Raw genomic sequence first — 18,174 nt, 5'->3', positions numbered from 1 at the left:
GAGGGGAGGGATGTGTCGATGCACCAGCACGTCGAATATAAAGTGTGAATCCGATAGAAGATATGTTGTGTAGCCTTTGAGGTCTCTGAGCTCGAAGTGGACACTCTCAGTACTCGATATAGACTCACTGTCTCCCTCTCTTTCTCACAAAGTCAACTCAGCGGGTGGAATTACAAATGTGAAACCTGAAGCTTGATCGAACTTCAAAAACTGTTATATAAATCGTACCCTCTCGTTATAAGCTCGCCATTATCCTTTTTCTATTAATTTTAACAAGGCAATTCAACCGTGGACACATATAAGCTGTGCTTAGGAAGATATCCAGCACGAGTTTATAACGAGTACTGTCTGAATCGAATGACAAGTTAAAAAATCACGTATCTCTTCGCTTTATTTTCCATTCCAAGGTGCTTTCTGTTATTCTATTCTTTCTTGGGACGAGTTCTTCTTCCTGTATTTATTCTTTAGGTCGTCACTTCATTTGTCCTATCAGATGAAACGCTACGTCTACCTTCGAGCTAGCTTATTCAGAAAAAGAAACTATTCCTCCATCGTTTACGTCAGTCGTAAAGCGGACCTGAGGGTAGTTTGATTCGAGTACTACGATTGTTTAACGATTTCAGTCATGGCGCGATCGCCTGCCTCTCTCGGTGCGCGCCAGGTGCCTTAAAACAGTAACTTCAAAGCGAAAAGGTACAAGAGCACGCTGAAACGCGATTCTTTCACGTTTTTCTCCCTTAATCGTAATTTCTAACACGCTCAGTGCATTCACTTTCCACTCAGATCACGTGGTACCAAAAATGCCACACCTTGCATGGGTCCATTAAATACACATACATCGAACTTACTCGACGACACTTATGACAGTTAAAGAACAACAAAAAATTAATATTCCAAAGAAATATATTTGAATGCATCGATCTACCTGAATGGAAAGCCCAGTTCCAAAAATGACACCCGGTTGCATTGAACGTGTTAACGCAGGTTGATCTTCTAAGTACCTAAAAGTCCTCTTCGACGAATTCCCAAAGAAATATAGTCGACGAGGCGTTTTCACAAAAAAAAAGGAAATGTAATTAAGGGGGATCAGTTCGAGTGATTTGGGAGGATGATGAAGCGGGATATTGTCTCTTCAGCAGGCTCTTGTAAGTCGCGAGTAGTCTTCTGAGCGAGTTCCTTAGCGTAAGAAGTAGTCTTTTCTCGTCCGCCTCTCGAGCACGTATTGCCGCGTTCACAACGAAGACAGGATATAGCTGAACGGAAGGGGACGTCAGAGAGGGATCTTCTCGTCGGAAAGAACGTCGAGATTCCGGTTCGCGTATACGTGAGTCCGAAAACGTTAGCTCGTTACCCTCTTTCCCGTGCCAGGTTGATACATCTTCCCCCGATATTCTCGGCAAACTTCTTATTTTAGCAGTCTCCTGCGATGATCTTTTATCGAAGTCGATCAATTAATAGACTAGGTGGTGTTGGTAGGGGTAGCCTCGCGATTGTGAGCTCGTTTGGAACTGTGATGAGCTGGTGTAGGGATCGTACGCCTGTGAACCAAATCAAATCGATCAGACTTCTATTTCTGTAACAGAGATTGTCTAGATGAAAATAGGGAATATTAAGTGCTTGCAAGATTAAATGTTCTGAATTAGAATGGAATTTTATTGAATCAGTTACTTGAAGAACAGCACAAGTCCAAAATTTAAACCATTCTCAGATAGTCCTAAAAGTGAACCTATTTGGACCTCAGAGTCAAAATGTGCTAAATATTAAATCACACAGAAAACAAGTGGAATACACTTTGGCTCTGAGGTTCAGGTTTATTCCTGGATCTGGATTTTTATTAATCCAGGTTTAATTACAAATTATATTTCTGTATTTCTATTAGAGTCTTCAGTATACAACTACTGTAATCGCGCTACCAAAGTCCTTCCTCGAATAGAGGATTTGAATAAGCTTCAATTCAATACATCTTCGTAATTGCTCTTTTCAAACTCGCTCAAGTGCGTTACCTGCGAACGTTTCCTGGAGACCATAAACCTCTTCTCTGGCGCGTTGTAGTAAGCTTGTTGAGGATAGACGAGCCCGTATTGAGGGCTGCTGTATTGAGAAGCACCCTCGTATTGCTGGCCGTATTGGCTTCCATATTGTTCGTAATAACTGGGTGGATGGGTGCGGATGATCCCAATATCTGACGGCGACAAAGAGTCCAAGCTATAATGGCGGGTGGGATACACGGAGTCCATCCACGGGATCACTATAGGGGAGCGAGTAGTGAAATTAGACCCATTGTCTCGTAGAACTGACAACCCATTGGAAATGAAAGGAATTGTATTGAATAGGCTGAGTGAATCACTTGATGTCGGGAACAGATATACTTGTCATGGACTATTGAATTAGCATGATAAAAGGTGTAGATGCTATTGTGGAGGTCAGGCTTTTTAATTTATTTTCATTAATTGGGCAGTCTGTTTCGTAACATGTGAGACTCACTTTAAATAGTAACTCAAAGTGGATTATCACAAGTTGTAGCCACTTTTATTACTCAAATCATTTTTAAAGCTTGACCAGGTAAGGTTTTAGAAGCTCCACGAAATGTTTAAAGAAATAACAATCTCATTTCTGTGAGTAGTAGATAGTTATTCATTAGAGATATCTTTTAATTATTATTTTTTAGTTAACTCTTCAATATAAAAGCGAGTAATTTCTCTATGTGTAGAATAGTAAAGCTATTTTTCAAAACTTTTTAATGTTCTTTGCTTATCATTACAATTGGCATCGGGTCCTGGTACATATTGTATGTAAATTGTAAAAAATATTGAGCTTACCATTTCGAGGGTCCTCTTCCTCAAGGAAGTTTCCATCATCATCCAGGTTTTCATATTCGTCGCTCATGTATTTGTGCCAGTTTCTATGTAAACATCGAGAATGCATATAGTAAAAGAAATCAAGACTTCTTGAATTAACAATGAAATGCACTCATACCGTTTACGTCGCTCGTTTTCCCAAAGAGAGAAGAGGGTTAACACATCCTCTGGATCGATGTTCATTGCCCTCTTGAATCGCGGTTCTTGGTAAATAGAAACGCTACGAAATTAAAGTTCAACCATTTTTAGCATCACCGAGAAAACAAAATACTAGCATAAATTAATTAATAAAGGGGTCACGTGTAAGCTAGAAGTTATCACAGATGAAAAATATCACAGAAAATCTAATATAAGTTTGAAATTGAATAAAAACAGAGCTATTTCTTCTAGGAAAACAGTAACAATTTTCCAAAGACTCAGGAAAGGGACCACACTTCGCGAAAATGTGGAAGTTTTTTCTACTAAAACCACAAATCCTGAGATCGACAGAGTCCACCCCAAGAAGAGTCTTTATTAAATATCACGAAATTTAAATTAATTTGCAATTAATATATTAATTTTCTTCGATGTCTCCCATTTTCACAAAATTCTACATAATACAGCTAAAAGATTCTTTTACTATCTTTCTACAAAATCTACTGCACGATTTTCCCTAAAAAGAACGATTCATCCATCTCACAGCACAATTCCTTATTCCTCAACTTGAAATCCGACTCGTGTTCGATTGCCCTGATTTCTCCCTGCAGCATCGTGCATTCAAGGCATCGGGGCGCGAAGTATTTCGAATAGCTAAGTTGGCAAACAATAGAACGATCCTTGGGTCGCGATAGGATAGTGGAAATGATCCGCGTTTGCGCCGCTAGGATGTTGTCCTAGGTCAGGTCCGCGGAGCATGCCTAGTGCCACGCACCATTGCGGATGATCGATATAAAGGCACCGGCTAATACTATCAGCTGATTGGTTGGTTATATGCCAAAACGGACTCGTCAGGTGGTTTCATTCAGCTTTTCCACTTGCTTCGCCGGCGCATTCGAGCGTCCGCGGCGTCGAACGTAAAAAAAGGGAAAAGCAACAGAGAAACTGAAGTCTTGGAAGCTTATCATCTCTGACATAAAATTGAAAAGATAATTTCAGTTAATTTTCTATCTATTTTCCTCGAGTCTTCCTCAAGATAAAGAAGCATCTCGAAAAGAGAATTGTGAAAAAAGTGACAGATCAGCTGCGAGAGCGTCTCCTCAAGAGGGATCGCTCAGCGATTTGCATATTCGTGCGTGAGCATGCTACGTTACGAACTATCCTCGCGTCGGCGAGGCTCTCCCGAGTGCAGCTGCAACTTTCTGAATTATCATGCATCTCGCGGAAGCTAGACCAAGTAGGAAGCTTCTCCCGTCAGCTGATTGGCTGGCGATATGTCACGAGCGATAGTCAAGCCTGACCTACTTTTCCTGCCCGGTTCCATTCAGCTTTTCGTTGGACCCACCCCTTAGGAAGGCGACCCTCTTGCGTCACGGGTATCGAACGAGTCTCGATGACTGCACCAAAGTGTGCGTGTGTTCGGGAACACGTACACACGCCCACGCGTCGCCGCTCCGCACGATTTTCCAACGAGCGTGAATATTTTATGGAGACCATAAAATTGGCTCGGGGACGGGACATCTACACTCTGCTCGTCTCTTTTCTCGCTTTTTTAAACGCGACAAATTTTTTTTCGTTATTCTGCTCTACGGATCGCGAAAATTGATTAAAATCGCCCGAACACCGCGGCGTCCATAATTAAAATTCGAGGAAGATCGTTAGGACGACGTTCCCTGTTCCTCGACGGCTGGTAATTAACAATGATTAGGTGACTTCGATTTGAAGGAAAATTTTAGCATCGACTCGCAGCTTTCCCTTTTTTCGCTCAGATGGAAAGTACAGTGTAGGAAGTGGATACAATAAGACTATTAAGGCGAATAAGAGGATTTTCTTCCTGGGAATCAGTCGGTCGTGAAAGCATCGTGTTCCTTGCCAAAAAGTTTCGAAGAAAAACAATCTCCCTCGGTCTCATCGGTTTAACGAGGCTCCATTTAAATACTCGCATCAAAGAGCTCCCGACTTCGTCGCGAGTTTTTCCTACACTTTTTCTATCGCCCCTATTTCGCTGCTCTTCGCTAGCCTTTCTTTTCTACGGACAGAAAATTAGCTTTGTCTATGAACGCGTGTGTGCGTGTGTCTCTGTGTGTGTGCACTGTGACCTGTGACATTTATTTACAGGTCAGGCAATGCATACTTGCGCGGACGGTTTTCCGCGTAAAAATAAAAGTTTGACGTAAGGAGCTCTCTCTCTAGCTGACATTCAAATAATTGATCATGCTCTGACGTATCACTGCGTTACGTCATTGTTTCGACGTCAGTTAATTAATGACCGCGGTTTCTCGTGCGTTTAAGCCGCTATAAATACGCCATCGATAGCATTCAACTTCGTAAATACTTGTTATCGATGTTCGATTAGAGTGACGTGACGCATTTCTTTTAACTTTCCCACGTTTCTCATAGATATACCTAATGGGGGACGTAACAACCCTTGGATAGCTTGGAACGATTATAAATGATGGGGTTCAGGATCTCTCTGAATGTCCCTTGAAATCAGGGACAACGATACCATTTCTAAGACTTCGAGGACCTCTAGCTTTAAATAATAGGATCAATTGTCTAGCTGAAGATATCTAGTGAAATATTAATTTTCCTTAGACTCCTCTAAAATTCACAACAGGTGTTTGTAGACAAAAATTAGACTAAACCCGAAATAATTCAGACACTAATGTTAAAACGTATTCCACGTAGTAGAATAATTCAAAGTTACTGGAATTAATTCGGGTAATTTTCTGAGACTCAAGGGAGCCCGAAATGAGATGCAATCGATAAGAGTAATCGACAGAGAAGAGACAAGATCAATGGTTATTTCGGTTGGACAGTCCTCGAGCAACACGTTTCGTTCGAAATGTCGGGGAGCGAGTTCAACATACCCCTGCGATTATCAAACTCCGATAACGAGAGCCTCTCCAAGTCGTATCGAACGACTTGGTCGTCAAGTCGACCGCCGCCGTTCCTGCTGAGGGCAACGCCCTCGCCAGCCCTCTCATCCCCATTCAGAAGAAACATCGAAGAAAAAGAGGGATGCCCCGAGAGCAAGAGGGCGAGAAGGGCGAGCAGGGGTGGAAATTATGGGTGGGTTGCCGAGTCGACTCACCCTGGCCAAGTATCCTTGTTCCACAGGTGAATTCGCCCCCGCTGCATCTCTACTATCTAGCTGCTCTCGCGAGACGCGTCTTTATCCAAGGAGTATAACGTGTTTAAATTGTTTTTCAAATGTGTACATTCAGCTACCTTCAGTTTATTTAAGAATACAGTATTTTTTTCTTTCGCTATAAGCTCATTACTCTTTCTACTATTTCTAGGTTTTATTTTTAGAATTCACGCGTGTGAATTCCTGTCTTCGAGCTACATTCTAATGTTTAGGTAATGTCAAGCGATTGTAAACTGGTTAGTCAACTCTAAATATTAAATAAATATATTAAGTACATATATCCAAGGCCTGTAGAGATTAAGAGAAATACAATTGCTCGAAGCAGAGTATCCCGATTTCTAAAAGTTAAACAATTATATCTATCTGTATAGTCATTCGATTGTCGACAAACAGAGTTTCCTTTTCTTTTGAAACAAGCTATAGTGTAATAACTATATGATAATTACTAAAAAGTTCAAATGGGTCACCACTGGCTAATTTATTATACTGATACAATAAAATGTTCTCAAAAAATCAATTGAGAAAATAAAAAATATTTAGAACATTTTCGAGAAAACTGAGGTTGAATTATAGTTTGATACAAGCGTACAGAAGTACAGTTTTAGGCGCTTGAACAGTACATGGGGCTGCATAAGCAGCTTAATGAGTCACGAGTTTACGTGTAGTACATATTATACAAGGTGAAAAATTTCTGATTTATTGTTGATACATTTGACTCACCTTCTCTTCGCTTGTCCCTGCACAGACTGTTGCGTAGTTGCTGGTGACTGATACGAGGGGGTGGCAGGTTTCACAGTGGTTGACCCAACGATCGTGCCTTTCTCGGACCTCTTTCGCCGATTTTCGTTCAAGTAGTACCGAGAATATGGAAGAACGTCCCAGACCTGAGGCATCTCGTCGCCCAGCTCGTTCACAAGCACCTTTCCATAGCTGAAACAAAAACAGAGGTCCGCTGTTAGTATCCAGTTGGATTGAAAAATTGCTATCATTTTGAGGAGACTTACTCGTAGTTCCTATCGTAAGGAGAAAAGGATTCATGATCGTACATAGCCTCGTTAGGCGTCTTGGAATGAGGGGACTTTTCTTCCTCGACCAAGGCTGCCTTCAGCCCTCCCAGTCCAGACGCAGAAAGAGTTCCTATAACATAGAAGGAAGAAAAGTATAGATCATGAATACTACGTTTTTTATTTATTCATAATTATTTTTCGAATCCCTCGATTCTTACTTTTTTCTGAGTTTGAGGTATAGGAAGAGCCCCCATTGTTCTCCGTTTGACGAGTCTGATGATTACCAAACATTAGCATCTCCTGTGCTCGTTTAGCTAGAGAAGCGAAGACGAAAGATGAAAGTTGATGGAGAAATGATTTAAAAAAAAATTGGAAATTAAAGTATCTACAGTAGGACCTCGACTAACTTTAACATAAAATTGAAAACTAGAATATCTTCTTAGAGATCAATTTTCTAATTTTTGACTCTTTTTAATTCTTAATTCGAATTTTAATATTTCTACCGTAATATTTATCTTCTAACGCGTCTTACGTTTTGGTCTCATAGTTTGTTCAGTCTTTTTCGCCTCCTCCGACAAGTTTGTCGGCAATGATTCGCCTATCATGATAAGGGAGCAAAGAGTCAGTAACCACACCCAATCGCACATCATCTGAAAAAATGAATTTCAAACGATCAGTGAAAAATACTTGCAGCCTGTGTGAGTAAAGTTTTAAAGCAAGCTTGTGTCAGCTGGAAATATTTTTCAAAGGGATTTAGTGTTTACAGGTACATTTTTTATCGAATTAAACGGGTCAGAGACGTTAGATCGTCAGAAAATGTTCCCTCCGTGTACAGGTCGAAGTTTACGTTGCCCCGCGAGCGCAGGCAAATGAAGACAGCAGGTCACTACGAAGGAAGCTTAAATGTCACATAATGCGAAATGTCAGGAATCTATTTCCATTGCATGTAAAAGATTAACGGGCATACCATGTTGGAGGTACTATAAGATGACTGCGAATCTTTTTCTCCGATTTCGAAGATTCAGAATTAATTGGATTGCGACATAGCAGGGGAAACGCGGTCCTTCTCAATCAGAGTTCAATTTACGCTCAAATTAATTCTAGCGACGGTGCAAGATGTTAACTTAAACCACTTTAAGCGAAATGGTTTTGCCAGTTTCGAGTTAGCTGCACGCTACTTTGCTACACAGAGAAATGCCAGACAGGAAGCGCTCTGGCCCCAACAAGTGGTGCCGATAATTCAATTACGAACAGCCCTCAGCACGAGTAATGAATTTGCGTCAATGCACGGAGGAGTTGTTGATTAGATGTGCAATTAATTAACCCCGAACAGAATCGATGGCAGTTTCGAAACTTATAATCGCTATGGGTATTCCATTGGCTCGAAATGTCAGAGTTCAGAGGTGTGCTTTAGCAGTTCGCGCAAGTGCCATTTAAAAATGGGATCTGATAAGCTTCGAGTGATAACGATACATTAACGCTAGCACCAGTCAGTATTCTATATACGAACGAATTAACAAACACAATTGTACTGTTTTATTTCAGTATTCAAAGTCGAGTAAATTTGTTTAAAGAAGGAGGCTAATATACCCTCTTCTTTTATTGATACTTTTGATTTTATTGATACTAACGAGCAGCCACGATGAATAAAACTGGTCTCGTCAAGCTTTCTACAGCGGGATTTCAATAAAAGCAATGAAAAATGGAAGGGAGAATATCGCCGATATCGTTGAACAATTAAAGCAGGCCAGCAGACAAAACCAAACCGGATATAGTAGACCCAGAAATCGCACACTTGTTGCGTCTAGAAATACTATAGTCATTTATCGCGTTTGTGTACGCGTCTAGCGGCTCGAAATTAAAAATGCATTCCATTGACTATACTCTCATTGACAGAAGCAAGCATCCGCGATGTATCGAGATCATTCCCGCGAAACATAATTCTAATAGATCTCTCGATCATACCGCAGCCCGCTGTGTAATTACAGCAACTATTCTATACAGCATCAAAGAGTATAAAATGAAGTTCTAACGAGACTTGGAGCTCCAACACGAAGGGAAATAATTACAAGATATAATCGCGAATCAAAATCCACGCCGTGCAAAAGTTATTCCTGGCTTTCTATTAATAACCGTACCATTTTAAGCCGTCTTTATCTCACGAAACTCGAGCAATTAAATCGATCAAAAGATCGTAATTTGAATTTCCATGCTGAGATCGATCGAAAAGGACGATAAGGGGAGAGCTATTTAGGGGATGTTCCTTCACCTTTCTTGACGTCAAGCCTTTTCTCTGTTTCTGGTCGCCCGGTTCCAAGCCTCTCGCGAGTCCTCTTCTGGTCCTCCAAGGATGCAGAGAACCTGCCTGCTCGGCTGATCGAGGTAGAATGAACGTTGGGGCCGAGTAGGGCGACTAGGAAACCGTCGGAGGGTACGGTCGATCAACCACCCCCACCTCGATGAACGAACACCCCCACCCCGTGTGTAGACAACTCCTACTGGCATTATACGAAAGGGGTGGTGTGACGCGCGCTCGCTCGCGACTCCATACACCCCCAGCAACACAGGACGCGTACGCGTTTCTATTGTCCCACACGAAACGCTGCCCACGCGATGACCCGACCAAATCCTCTGGTTATCCTTGAAATCTTTTCCCTGCGTCTCATCTTGGGGTCCCTTTAGTGTTTTAAGACGGCCGTTCTGGTGGAGGAAGGAAGAGTACGTTTTAATTGTTATGTTCTTCAATGGGAACTGAGGAACTGACTGCCTGAAACAATCGAGCCTTGTGAGATTATTGTTACGGATACAGGGTGTTTCAAAAATACATGTGAATGCTTCAGAGGATGAATCTAGACACTGCAATAAGCAAAAAATGTCACGTGAACGTATGTCCTATGTAACTTACTACTCGAGTTATGGGTGATTCAAGAAAATGTTTGAAATATCCACTATGTCCCTCAACAAACGCTGGCTCGAAAATATCAGGTGTTCGTCAGGTGATATACTCTCAAATTCATTGTGTATCCTTTGTTGCAGTTCGTGTACATTATTTACTTGCATTGGATACTCGATAAATTTTAAATGGCTCCAAAGGTAACAATCTAATAATGATCTTCCATAACTCGAGAGGTATAGTACATAGGACATATAACATTTTTTACTTATTTTAGTATGTAGATTCAGCTCTTGAGGTATTCACATGTATTTCTAAAACATCCTGTATAGTAGCATTATAGAATGGAATAATTCAATTGAAATTGTTTTAAAAATCTTGTGGCTTAGATTCCTTAATGAGCAGAGCCCGAGAGGTTCCTCAGAACGAAGTAGTCTGGGTCGATGTTTATTCAGACGCGACTCAGCGCCTACGTGTCAGACACATTCGATACGAGATTTCTATGACCTAACTCGAGGGAAGCTGTTCACTGGCAGAGAGAAATATTTTACATTGTACGACTTAGCTCGAGATTTCTCTGATCACGTCGTTCTTAGAAAACCGTTTTCCAAGAGTGTCCTTAACAGCAGCTGCGCTTTAACGAAGCAATACGAAAAGGGTCCAAAGAGCCCTTGAGGAACAAAACATCTCGGAGATCCTTTCACCGTCGCCTCAACGTCTCAAACTGCTTCAGCGTTAAGGGGCGTATTCTGAGAAGACAGATACTTTAATTAAAATGTCTTACGGAGCATTCTAATTAGATCGTGTCTTTCAAGGAGGATTCCCCTTTTCTGGGAAACGAGGACTTTCCCCTGTATGGCTTTTTTTCAATTTATCGTTCGAGTTACGCCATCTTGTATAAGCATTTCGACACTTTCACATTATTGAAATATGTAAAATGCACCAAGTAAAATTTTATAATACAGTTTTAGCTACAAATCTCATCTCAGACGATTATTCTAGGTGTTCCAAACTGATGGTACAAACGGAAAGGTGATTCTACATGAAAAAATAAGTCGAGAATATATAATAAACCTTTTTGATATCGTGCTTCGTTTTTGAGAAAATTGAGTTCAAATTATGGTCGGGTGCAAGCGTACGGAAGTACAGTTTTGGGTTCTTGAAGGGTACACAGGGTAAGGGGACACTTGGTCTGATCACTGTCTCTACGGTACGCTAGAAGCATTCCCCTGTCCCCATTTACCCCTCAAACGCCTAAAACTGTAGTTCAGTACACATGTACTCGGTCGAAATTCGAAGTCAATTTTCTCAAAAACGAAGCGTGATATCCACAATTTTTATTCCACATTTTCATCGCTTTTTTTCATACACAATCACCCCCTTCTCGCCTGTACCATCAGTTCTGATAGTCAAATAAAAAACTGCAGACATTTCACGCACTTCCAGTAACGTGAGAATGTCAAAATACTTAAGCATGGTAGCGCAAATTAACACGCCTGTCAATTAACAGGCCAGTCTCGCGGGGAAAATATTTTTATAGCGAGGTCTTTTATGCTGATCCTACATCGCGAGACCGTATTTTCATCGCAGTCTGAAGCACACGGGAATATTGTGCCGGCGTATTCAGCCCTCTCCGAGCCACCCTTCTTCAGCCCCCGCAACAGGCCGAAGAACACCCACGCCAGCCGCGTAACGCCCACGAGCGCCCAACGCCCACGCGTGTTTTTTCAGCGCGTACAACGGTGGTAGAGAGCGGAGATCAACCGACGCGGGAAAAACTTTCTTTCCTTCTTTGTCTATCCTTCATAGAAAATGCGCGAGGGTGATCTATCGACGATGATTCAATGATACAGGGCGCAATGGAAGACGTTCATTTCCCGCGAGGGTGATAAGTTGTTTACCAATTCGACACATTTCATTTCTTCGATCGATCTGTCTTCTGTCGTTCCACAGACGCACGCGGGAGGGCAAAGGTGAACGCGATCCTTCTACTCTCGGGGGCGTACGGAGCTACGGTTCTCGGAAACGAGCATTCTTGAGAGGAGTGTTTATTCGAGATACGAGGTTCCTTGGTGCACTACGTGTCTCTGTAATTGACCTATTTTCAAAAGAATCGGTTACACGCTTGCGCGAATTTATGCGGCCAGGAGCGCAGCTTCTTTAGCACCTTGCGGGAGGATGTTGATCTATTGCTATGATCGGTGGAGATTGTGGCTGAGAATAATGTGCATGGTTGATTCGTTTTCTGTGTCTTGAGGATGCTTTTTTATATATTTTTTTCAGTTAGAATCGAGGGAAGAACAGTCAGAGAGTTTATAACGAAAATAAACCTTGTTAAAGTTTACGATTTCTTTCATAAGTCCCTTCAAAAACTCAATATGTGTACTGGAATAATTCTATGGTATAATGGAATAAATCTTTTGTTAAAAAGAACACTAATCAATTGAACGAGGGTGAAAGATGCTATAGTACTTTTTTTACTCTCCTAGAGAAAGACAAAAATTGACAAAGGTTTCATATGAGAGATAGACATCTCCAAGACCCAGTGTGCCATCTGAAAAATAATACGATCAACATATTAATTCAGAGTCCTTCGCTGTATCTTCACCTGAACTTCCTCAATGAGCAGCCCAGCGCCATTTTTTGTATGACTCCTGACCACCCCTAAGATCTAGAATTCGTATTGTGGAAGCGTTTCTGCGTAGCGTTTAATTTTAAAACGAACCATCGAAGGTCGTCGAAAGACAGGCACGCGATCGTTGCTATTTTCCAGTGAAGTCTCGAGGAAAATAACGCCACACCCTCTTGCTCGGCATCGGGGATGCTCTTTCCCCTGCGTCTGAGGTCGTGTCAGCGTTGGAACGCGCGTCTTTTCCACCGAGCAAAAAGTTAATTCCCGCTTGTCCACGCTCAAGTTGATTATCCCGCGGAGGACATGACCCGAACGGGGAAGGTCCTTCTGGTGAGTAATTACGGTAGAAGTTCGGTAAAATAATATAAGTCGACGTGCTCAACGTCCTAAAGGTTGGTCCCCATTGACGTCAGCCGTTGATTCTGGAAACGACGAATCCCCGTGCTTCGAGGACTTAGTGGGGATGTTCGCGTCGCGAGGAAATCATCCATGGGAGGGGTTTGCGGGGGTGTATCCAGGGACGTTGTTCGAGCACTGGCTCCAGGACCAAAATAATCATTTCCAAAGGGTAATAGACAATTACCACGTCGCTGACGTTTAAGAGAACTCGATTTTCAAAGGTTGAACACCTGCATGAAATCTGACCTTTAATATCCTCGGTTGACTCATCGAAGTTTTAACACCTGTCTTCTTTGACATCTTTTATCTCTTTAATACGTTTCTTTGAACTTCTACTGTATCGACAGTTTTATTTATTCTAGGATTAATAGAGGTTTGTATAGAGTTGAAAGAATTAAAATAAAATGGGAACCTCAGAATTCTTCTATGAAGTAACAAAGCATAAATCCTATTGCTGAGATATATTTGGCTTTGTATATTGAAACAAAATATCAGAATGTTTTGATATAATAAGTAATAGATTCTGGTTTGAATAATCGTGTATACGTGTAGGAGACTGTAAGCGAAGTAGTATAAACCTGTGCTAGAACAGGCTTTCCAGGCAGTCGCTACTACCCTGGAAAGTGGAAAATGTAGTCAGTCGGGAGAAGGGGACATCCCGAAGGAATAGATCGATGTTTCAGTCTGTGTAGTAAAGGGACGCCTGTTGATTTGAAGCAGGAGTAGCTTCATTCATGAAAATGGCAAGACGCGGATACCTCATGGTTGCTCGAGCTTTTATTATTTTTATTATTATTTGATGAAACATGAAGTATTGACTAGATTATCAATTAATTAAAATAATAATAGCATTACCATAAAATTATAACTCGAAGATACAGTACTGAAGTTATAATATTTAATTACATTCATGAAAAATTAATATTAATTTTGATGATGTTTCATTCCTTTTTTTTTTGAATACTTATAATATCTGTATCTATTTTCTTATCATTTTTTTATATTCTTATCCTTTGTTTTATTATTATTCTCGTGGCTCCGTTAATTATCATCTGCACTACAGTATTTACAGTGAGCTTACAGTCAGGAATCAGTAATGAGCTTATAGAGTTTAAGAAATATCTGAGGTCACTTCGTGAGATAAGAATTTGATGCTCTCTTATTAAAGATGAAAATGAAATTACACAAAATTCTGGGAGTACTAAAGAAGCTCACATCGAAGAAATACTATATAGTTTATACTTTCGATCTACATAATATATCCAACATTATTACTGAAACACTACATAAATTTCATAGATGAAACTTTTAACGCGATTATCTAATTTAAAATAATATTTAGAGGCCTATTAAATCATCCACAGAAGTGAGATATTTTAAAAATATTTAATATTATATCGTAAAGTCCGCGTTATACGTTCGCCGCTCAGAACCGAAACAAGATGGCAGTGGCAATACCATTCCGAGTAGATTAAATTTGTAAATACGGGGCTCTGTCGCGAAAATTAACATAAAACATTTTATGTATATGAGAAGATTGCACTGCAATTTTTTATGAATAAAGTTTTATGTGTCGAATGTAACAATAAAGCCTGCGATTGAAAAAGATTAGGAACAGAAATATGGCACGAAGATCGTACAGTATTGTCGATTATTGTGCAGAGGAAGAAGGGCACAGATGTGGCTATTGCAAGAAACCTGACACAAATTTCAATCGTGGCAAGTAGAAATATTGTGAACTTAATTTAATCTCATTATATTTTAGTACACAATCACGACATTGAACTTCCAACGATAGGTTATATTATTTATAATCTGACAGCTTATACATGTCTGTATACGTATATGTAACTTTTATTGTCATTGTATTGGTAGTATTTTGACGTTCTATGGTGATAATATGTAACTGAAACGTTGTTCCGTGTACTATGAATCTGATGCGTTGTAGGCATGTGGGCACATACCCTTACTGTGCAAGACTACCAAGCCTTGATAGACAGAGGCTGGAGGAGAAGCGGTTGTTATTGTTACAAGCCCACTATGGATCAAACTTGTTGCCCAATGTATACCATCAAGTGGGTAAAATAATTGGAAAGATAATTACTCTGAAGGATAAATCATATTGCATATAATTACTTTGAACTATTATTACTTATAGATGCGAAGCCTTGCACTTTAAAATTTCTAAGTCACAGAAAAAGATTTTAAAAAGAATGGGAAAATTTTTAAGAAACGAATTGCATAAGGATGATATGGATACAAGTGAAGAATACCAAGCTGACATAGGTAAAGATATTTTTAGTTTTTGTAAGCGTGCTATTATTATCTGTAAATTATTTGATTGTAGACATTGGAGAAATTCCTAATTACAGTAAATACCAACAGAAAGCAGAACAGAATGTATCTGAGATGAATGTGAAATCTGTTGATGATGAAGTGAATGAGAGATTACAACTAGGTTCATTGGATAAGGAAAGGAAAGAAAACGAATTAGAAATTCAACAGAAACATTCTGAAAGTGTGCCCTGTGCTTTGAAGACTAATGAAGATACATTGTGTAAAACAGCAGAAAGTGTACAATCAGTAGAAATGAATCCTAATAGAACACCCTGTAAGAAAGCAAAACTTTTACGTATAGAACGCAAGCAAAAGAAGTTATTGGCACAGGGGAAAACCCAAGAAGAAATAGACGCTATTTTTAAAAAAAATAAACAACAGAATCAAGTGAAAACTTTAGAAGATTTATTTGAAGAGATGTTTAGTGGAACAAATAGACTAGAGGTAAGAGTTATGCTTGTCTTTTTAAGTACTTTTACTGAATATCATGCTTTGAGATTATTGTGTATTGGTCCTCTTTTCTCCAATTTTACTAATATTTAAGATAAAGGTAAACAATGGAGCTTACTGTTGCATATTGTTGCAATTATTTTTCTAAAGGTAGCATAATTTTTGCAGTATATTTTTTTGTTTTCCTAATTCAGTATTTCTTAAGAAGATAGATTCATTATTATTTGGATAAATTTATTTTAAATTTCTAACTTTTGTAAGCTGAAACTAGTTAGAACCTCACCAATGAGCTCTGGGTACTTAAAAACTTCAAAAAAATCGTATGAAGTGTATAAGAAATATCAAACAACAATACATGGAGTTCCAGAAGAGAAGGTTACAGAAAAACAGTATAAAAGATTTCTCGTGAAATCCCCTTTACAGGTAATTTTATAGTATCCCTTTTTTACAGTGTTCAGTCATCATAAAGCTTTTAATATATCAAACAGAAATTAGACAGCTTAATTAACAGTCTATATTTTCATAATATCATACATAATTATCACTTTGGACACTGAACAATATGTTAATTAATTGTAACTGAAAATTCATTGTAATGTATAATTGGAGCAAAGTGGACCACAGAATGATTGTCATGTTTCTATTAAACGATTTACGAACATAGTTTTTATAAATTATTGTATACATTTATCAGATAAAATTGGTAAGAGTATTAACGGATGAATTTGTCGATACACTCGATGAAAGCGTAAACCTTTATAAAAAGTATCAAATGGCTATTCATAAAGAACGACCAGAAGAATGTGACAAAATGTCATTTTTCGATTTTCTCGTGAGAAACAATTTACAGGTATTCTTTATGGTGTTAAACATATTAAGAATTATGTATGATATTATAATCGCGTTTCCTTTCTTTTATGTTTTTTTTTTTTTTTTTTTTTTCAAATACCCAGTTTTCATTTAAAAGTTTCATTATCTTCTATAAAGAGAATATACAACTAAGGAGTTTGTTATTTTGAAGCCATGGACACCGGATGATGGACCACCAAAGGGATACGGTGCCTTCCATGAGCAATATTGGTTAGACAATGAATTAATAGCAGTCGGAGTAATAGACATATTACCGTCATGCATTTCAAGTGTTTATTTTTTCTATGATCCTGCATATTCGCATCTTTCCCTTGGGACATTTAGGTTAGTATAACTACTACTAATAATCTATTAGGAATTCGTTTCATAATACTAATACTTAGTGTGATACTCTTATCTAGCTCCTTAAGGGAAGTGTACATCACAAGACAATTAAATAAAGTAGCAAAAGACTTGAAATATTATTACATGGGATTTTACATACACTCCTGTCCCAAGATGCGATATAAAACTCGGATGAAGCCGTCAAAACTGTTATGTCCCGAGACTTACGAGTGGTTTGATATAGAACCTTGTTTGCTAAAACTAGACAAACAGAAGTACAGCAGATTAAACGATGATATTGATGCGATTGATAAAGATGGCATAGTTGACGTGAGCAAGGTATTAAATGAATTTGTATTTATAATATACTCACGTGTTCTTCATCAGCTAATAAATGATCTATCTTCAGGTATTAATTTTATATCGTGAAGTAGCAATGCCGTATAGAATATATAAGGAAAGAGTCCAGCGAAGTACTATGAAAGAAGAAGAAAATGAAATTATAGAGTATGCTACATTAGTCGGATCGAAGTGTGCGCAGAGTTTGTTACTTTATCGTCGTTAAAATACTAACCCTACAGAAACTTTTATCTTTTCTTTCTAAATGGACTTTTGCCTGATATATGTCACTACACTATATTGTTATCAAATAACATTGACACTTAGGAAATTAAAATTAACAGCTTCGAATAAAGTATTTGTGATGATGAATGTATAGTACATTAATAAAATTCTTACGGAACAGTGATAAACTCTACGAAACGCTATACGCATGTTTTGCAATATTTATTCGTTACGTATATCTTGTGCGATTAGATGAAATACTCAATAGCGACACATTCAAAATTTCAAGTTATGGTTGACCTGTTAACCGCGTATGTATTTCGTCATGCTAGGAAGACAACTCCAATTGACATTTTTCGTCATGGAAATTTTTAAAAGTAACAAATGAAAAGCGATATTCTTGTATTACTTAGACGTGACAATATAACTTCTCACTGCAAAGGAAAGCAAAAGTCCCGATCGTGAAACGAATTGAACAAAATTCCGCGATTAACAGGTTAAGGAAAACGAGTGATGTAATGCATTTATGTTATTTACATAATATGACTGATTTA

The 18,174-nt window shown here is 39.0% G+C and overlaps 2 protein-coding genes across 4 annotated transcripts; one reads left to right on the top strand and one right to left on the bottom strand.

Annotated features, from left to right (window-relative positions):
- Positions 1–1,400: 1,400 nt before the first annotated feature.
- On the bottom strand, positions 1,401–9,538 carry LOC143184567 (prohormone-2). The gene is made up of 9 exons (XM_076386894.1): positions 9,421–9,538; positions 7,684–7,801; positions 7,370–7,465; positions 7,149–7,281; positions 6,865–7,074; positions 2,977–3,078; positions 2,820–2,902; positions 2,004–2,248; positions 1,401–1,538 (listed from the first exon to the last, which is right to left on the bottom strand). Exons 2-9 carry the CDS (start codon positions 7,799–7,801, stop codon positions 1,452–1,454), a joined length of 1,074 nt encoding a protein of 357 aa, XP_076243009.1. The 5' UTR covers positions 9,421–9,538; the 3' UTR covers positions 1,401–1,451.
- Positions 9,539–12,983: 3,445 nt separating this feature from the next.
- Positions 12,984–17,767, top strand: Ate1 (arginyltransferase 1). 3 transcript variants are annotated; one of them, XM_076388219.1, is made up of 9 exons: positions 12,984–13,006; positions 13,090–13,244; positions 15,024–15,150; positions 15,234–15,361; positions 15,423–15,856; positions 16,124–16,285; positions 16,884–17,056; positions 17,134–17,395; positions 17,466–17,767. In XM_076388219.1, the coding sequence occupies exons 3-9, from the start codon at positions 15,026–15,028 to the stop codon at positions 17,619–17,621; spliced, it is 1,440 nt and encodes a 479-aa protein (XP_076244334.1). In that variant the 5' UTR covers positions 12,984–13,006; positions 13,090–13,244; positions 15,024–15,025; the 3' UTR covers positions 17,622–17,767. The 3 variants fall into 3 exon arrangements, with proteins under 3 accessions (XP_076244334.1, XP_076244333.1, XP_076244332.1); XM_076388218.1 differs by lacking the exons at positions 12,984–13,006; positions 13,090–13,244; positions 16,124–16,285 and adding exons at positions 14,546–14,794; positions 16,557–16,712; XM_076388217.1 differs by lacking the exons at positions 12,984–13,006; positions 13,090–13,244 and adding an exon at positions 14,546–14,794.
- Positions 17,768–18,174: the final 407 nt, after the last annotated feature.

Source organism: Calliopsis andreniformis, chromosome 10 (assembly GCF_051401765.1).
Source record: "Calliopsis andreniformis isolate RMS-2024a chromosome 10, iyCalAndr_principal, whole genome shotgun sequence".
In the NCBI taxonomy this organism is placed as follows: domain Eukaryota; kingdom Metazoa; phylum Arthropoda; class Insecta; order Hymenoptera; family Andrenidae; genus Calliopsis; species Calliopsis andreniformis.
Note: the sequence above shows the minus strand (reverse complement) of the source record. Positions and strands in the feature narration are given on the sequence as shown.

What these genes read in the sequence shown, in the direction of transcription:
- LOC143184567 (XM_076386894.1), bottom strand. Translation starts at nt 7,801, where the DNA reads ATGATGTGCGATTGGGTGTGGTTACTGACTCTTTGCTCCCTTATCATG. An exon ending in CCTTACGATAGGAACTACGA is followed by an intron (nt 7,075 to 7,148) that starts GTAAGTCTCCTC and finishes TTTTTGTTTCAG; the next exon opens with CTATGGAAAGGTGCTTGTGA. An exon ending in GGAAGAGGACCCTCGAAATG is followed by an intron (nt 2,249 to 2,819) that starts GTAAGCTCAATA and finishes GCTCCCCTATAG; the next exon opens with TGATCCCGTGGATGGACTCC.
- Ate1 (XM_076388217.1), top strand. Translation starts at nt 14,698, where the DNA reads ATGGCACGAAGATCGTACAGTATTGTCGATTATTGTGCAGAGGAAGAA. An exon ending in TGCCCAATGTATACCATCAA is followed by an intron (nt 15,151 to 15,233) that starts GTGGGTAAAATA and finishes TATTACTTATAG; the next exon opens with ATGCGAAGCCTTGCACTTTA. An exon ending in TCGTGAAATCCCCTTTACAG is followed by an intron (nt 16,286 to 16,883) that starts GTAATTTTATAG and finishes GTTATTTTGAAG; the next exon opens with CCATGGACACCGGATGATGG.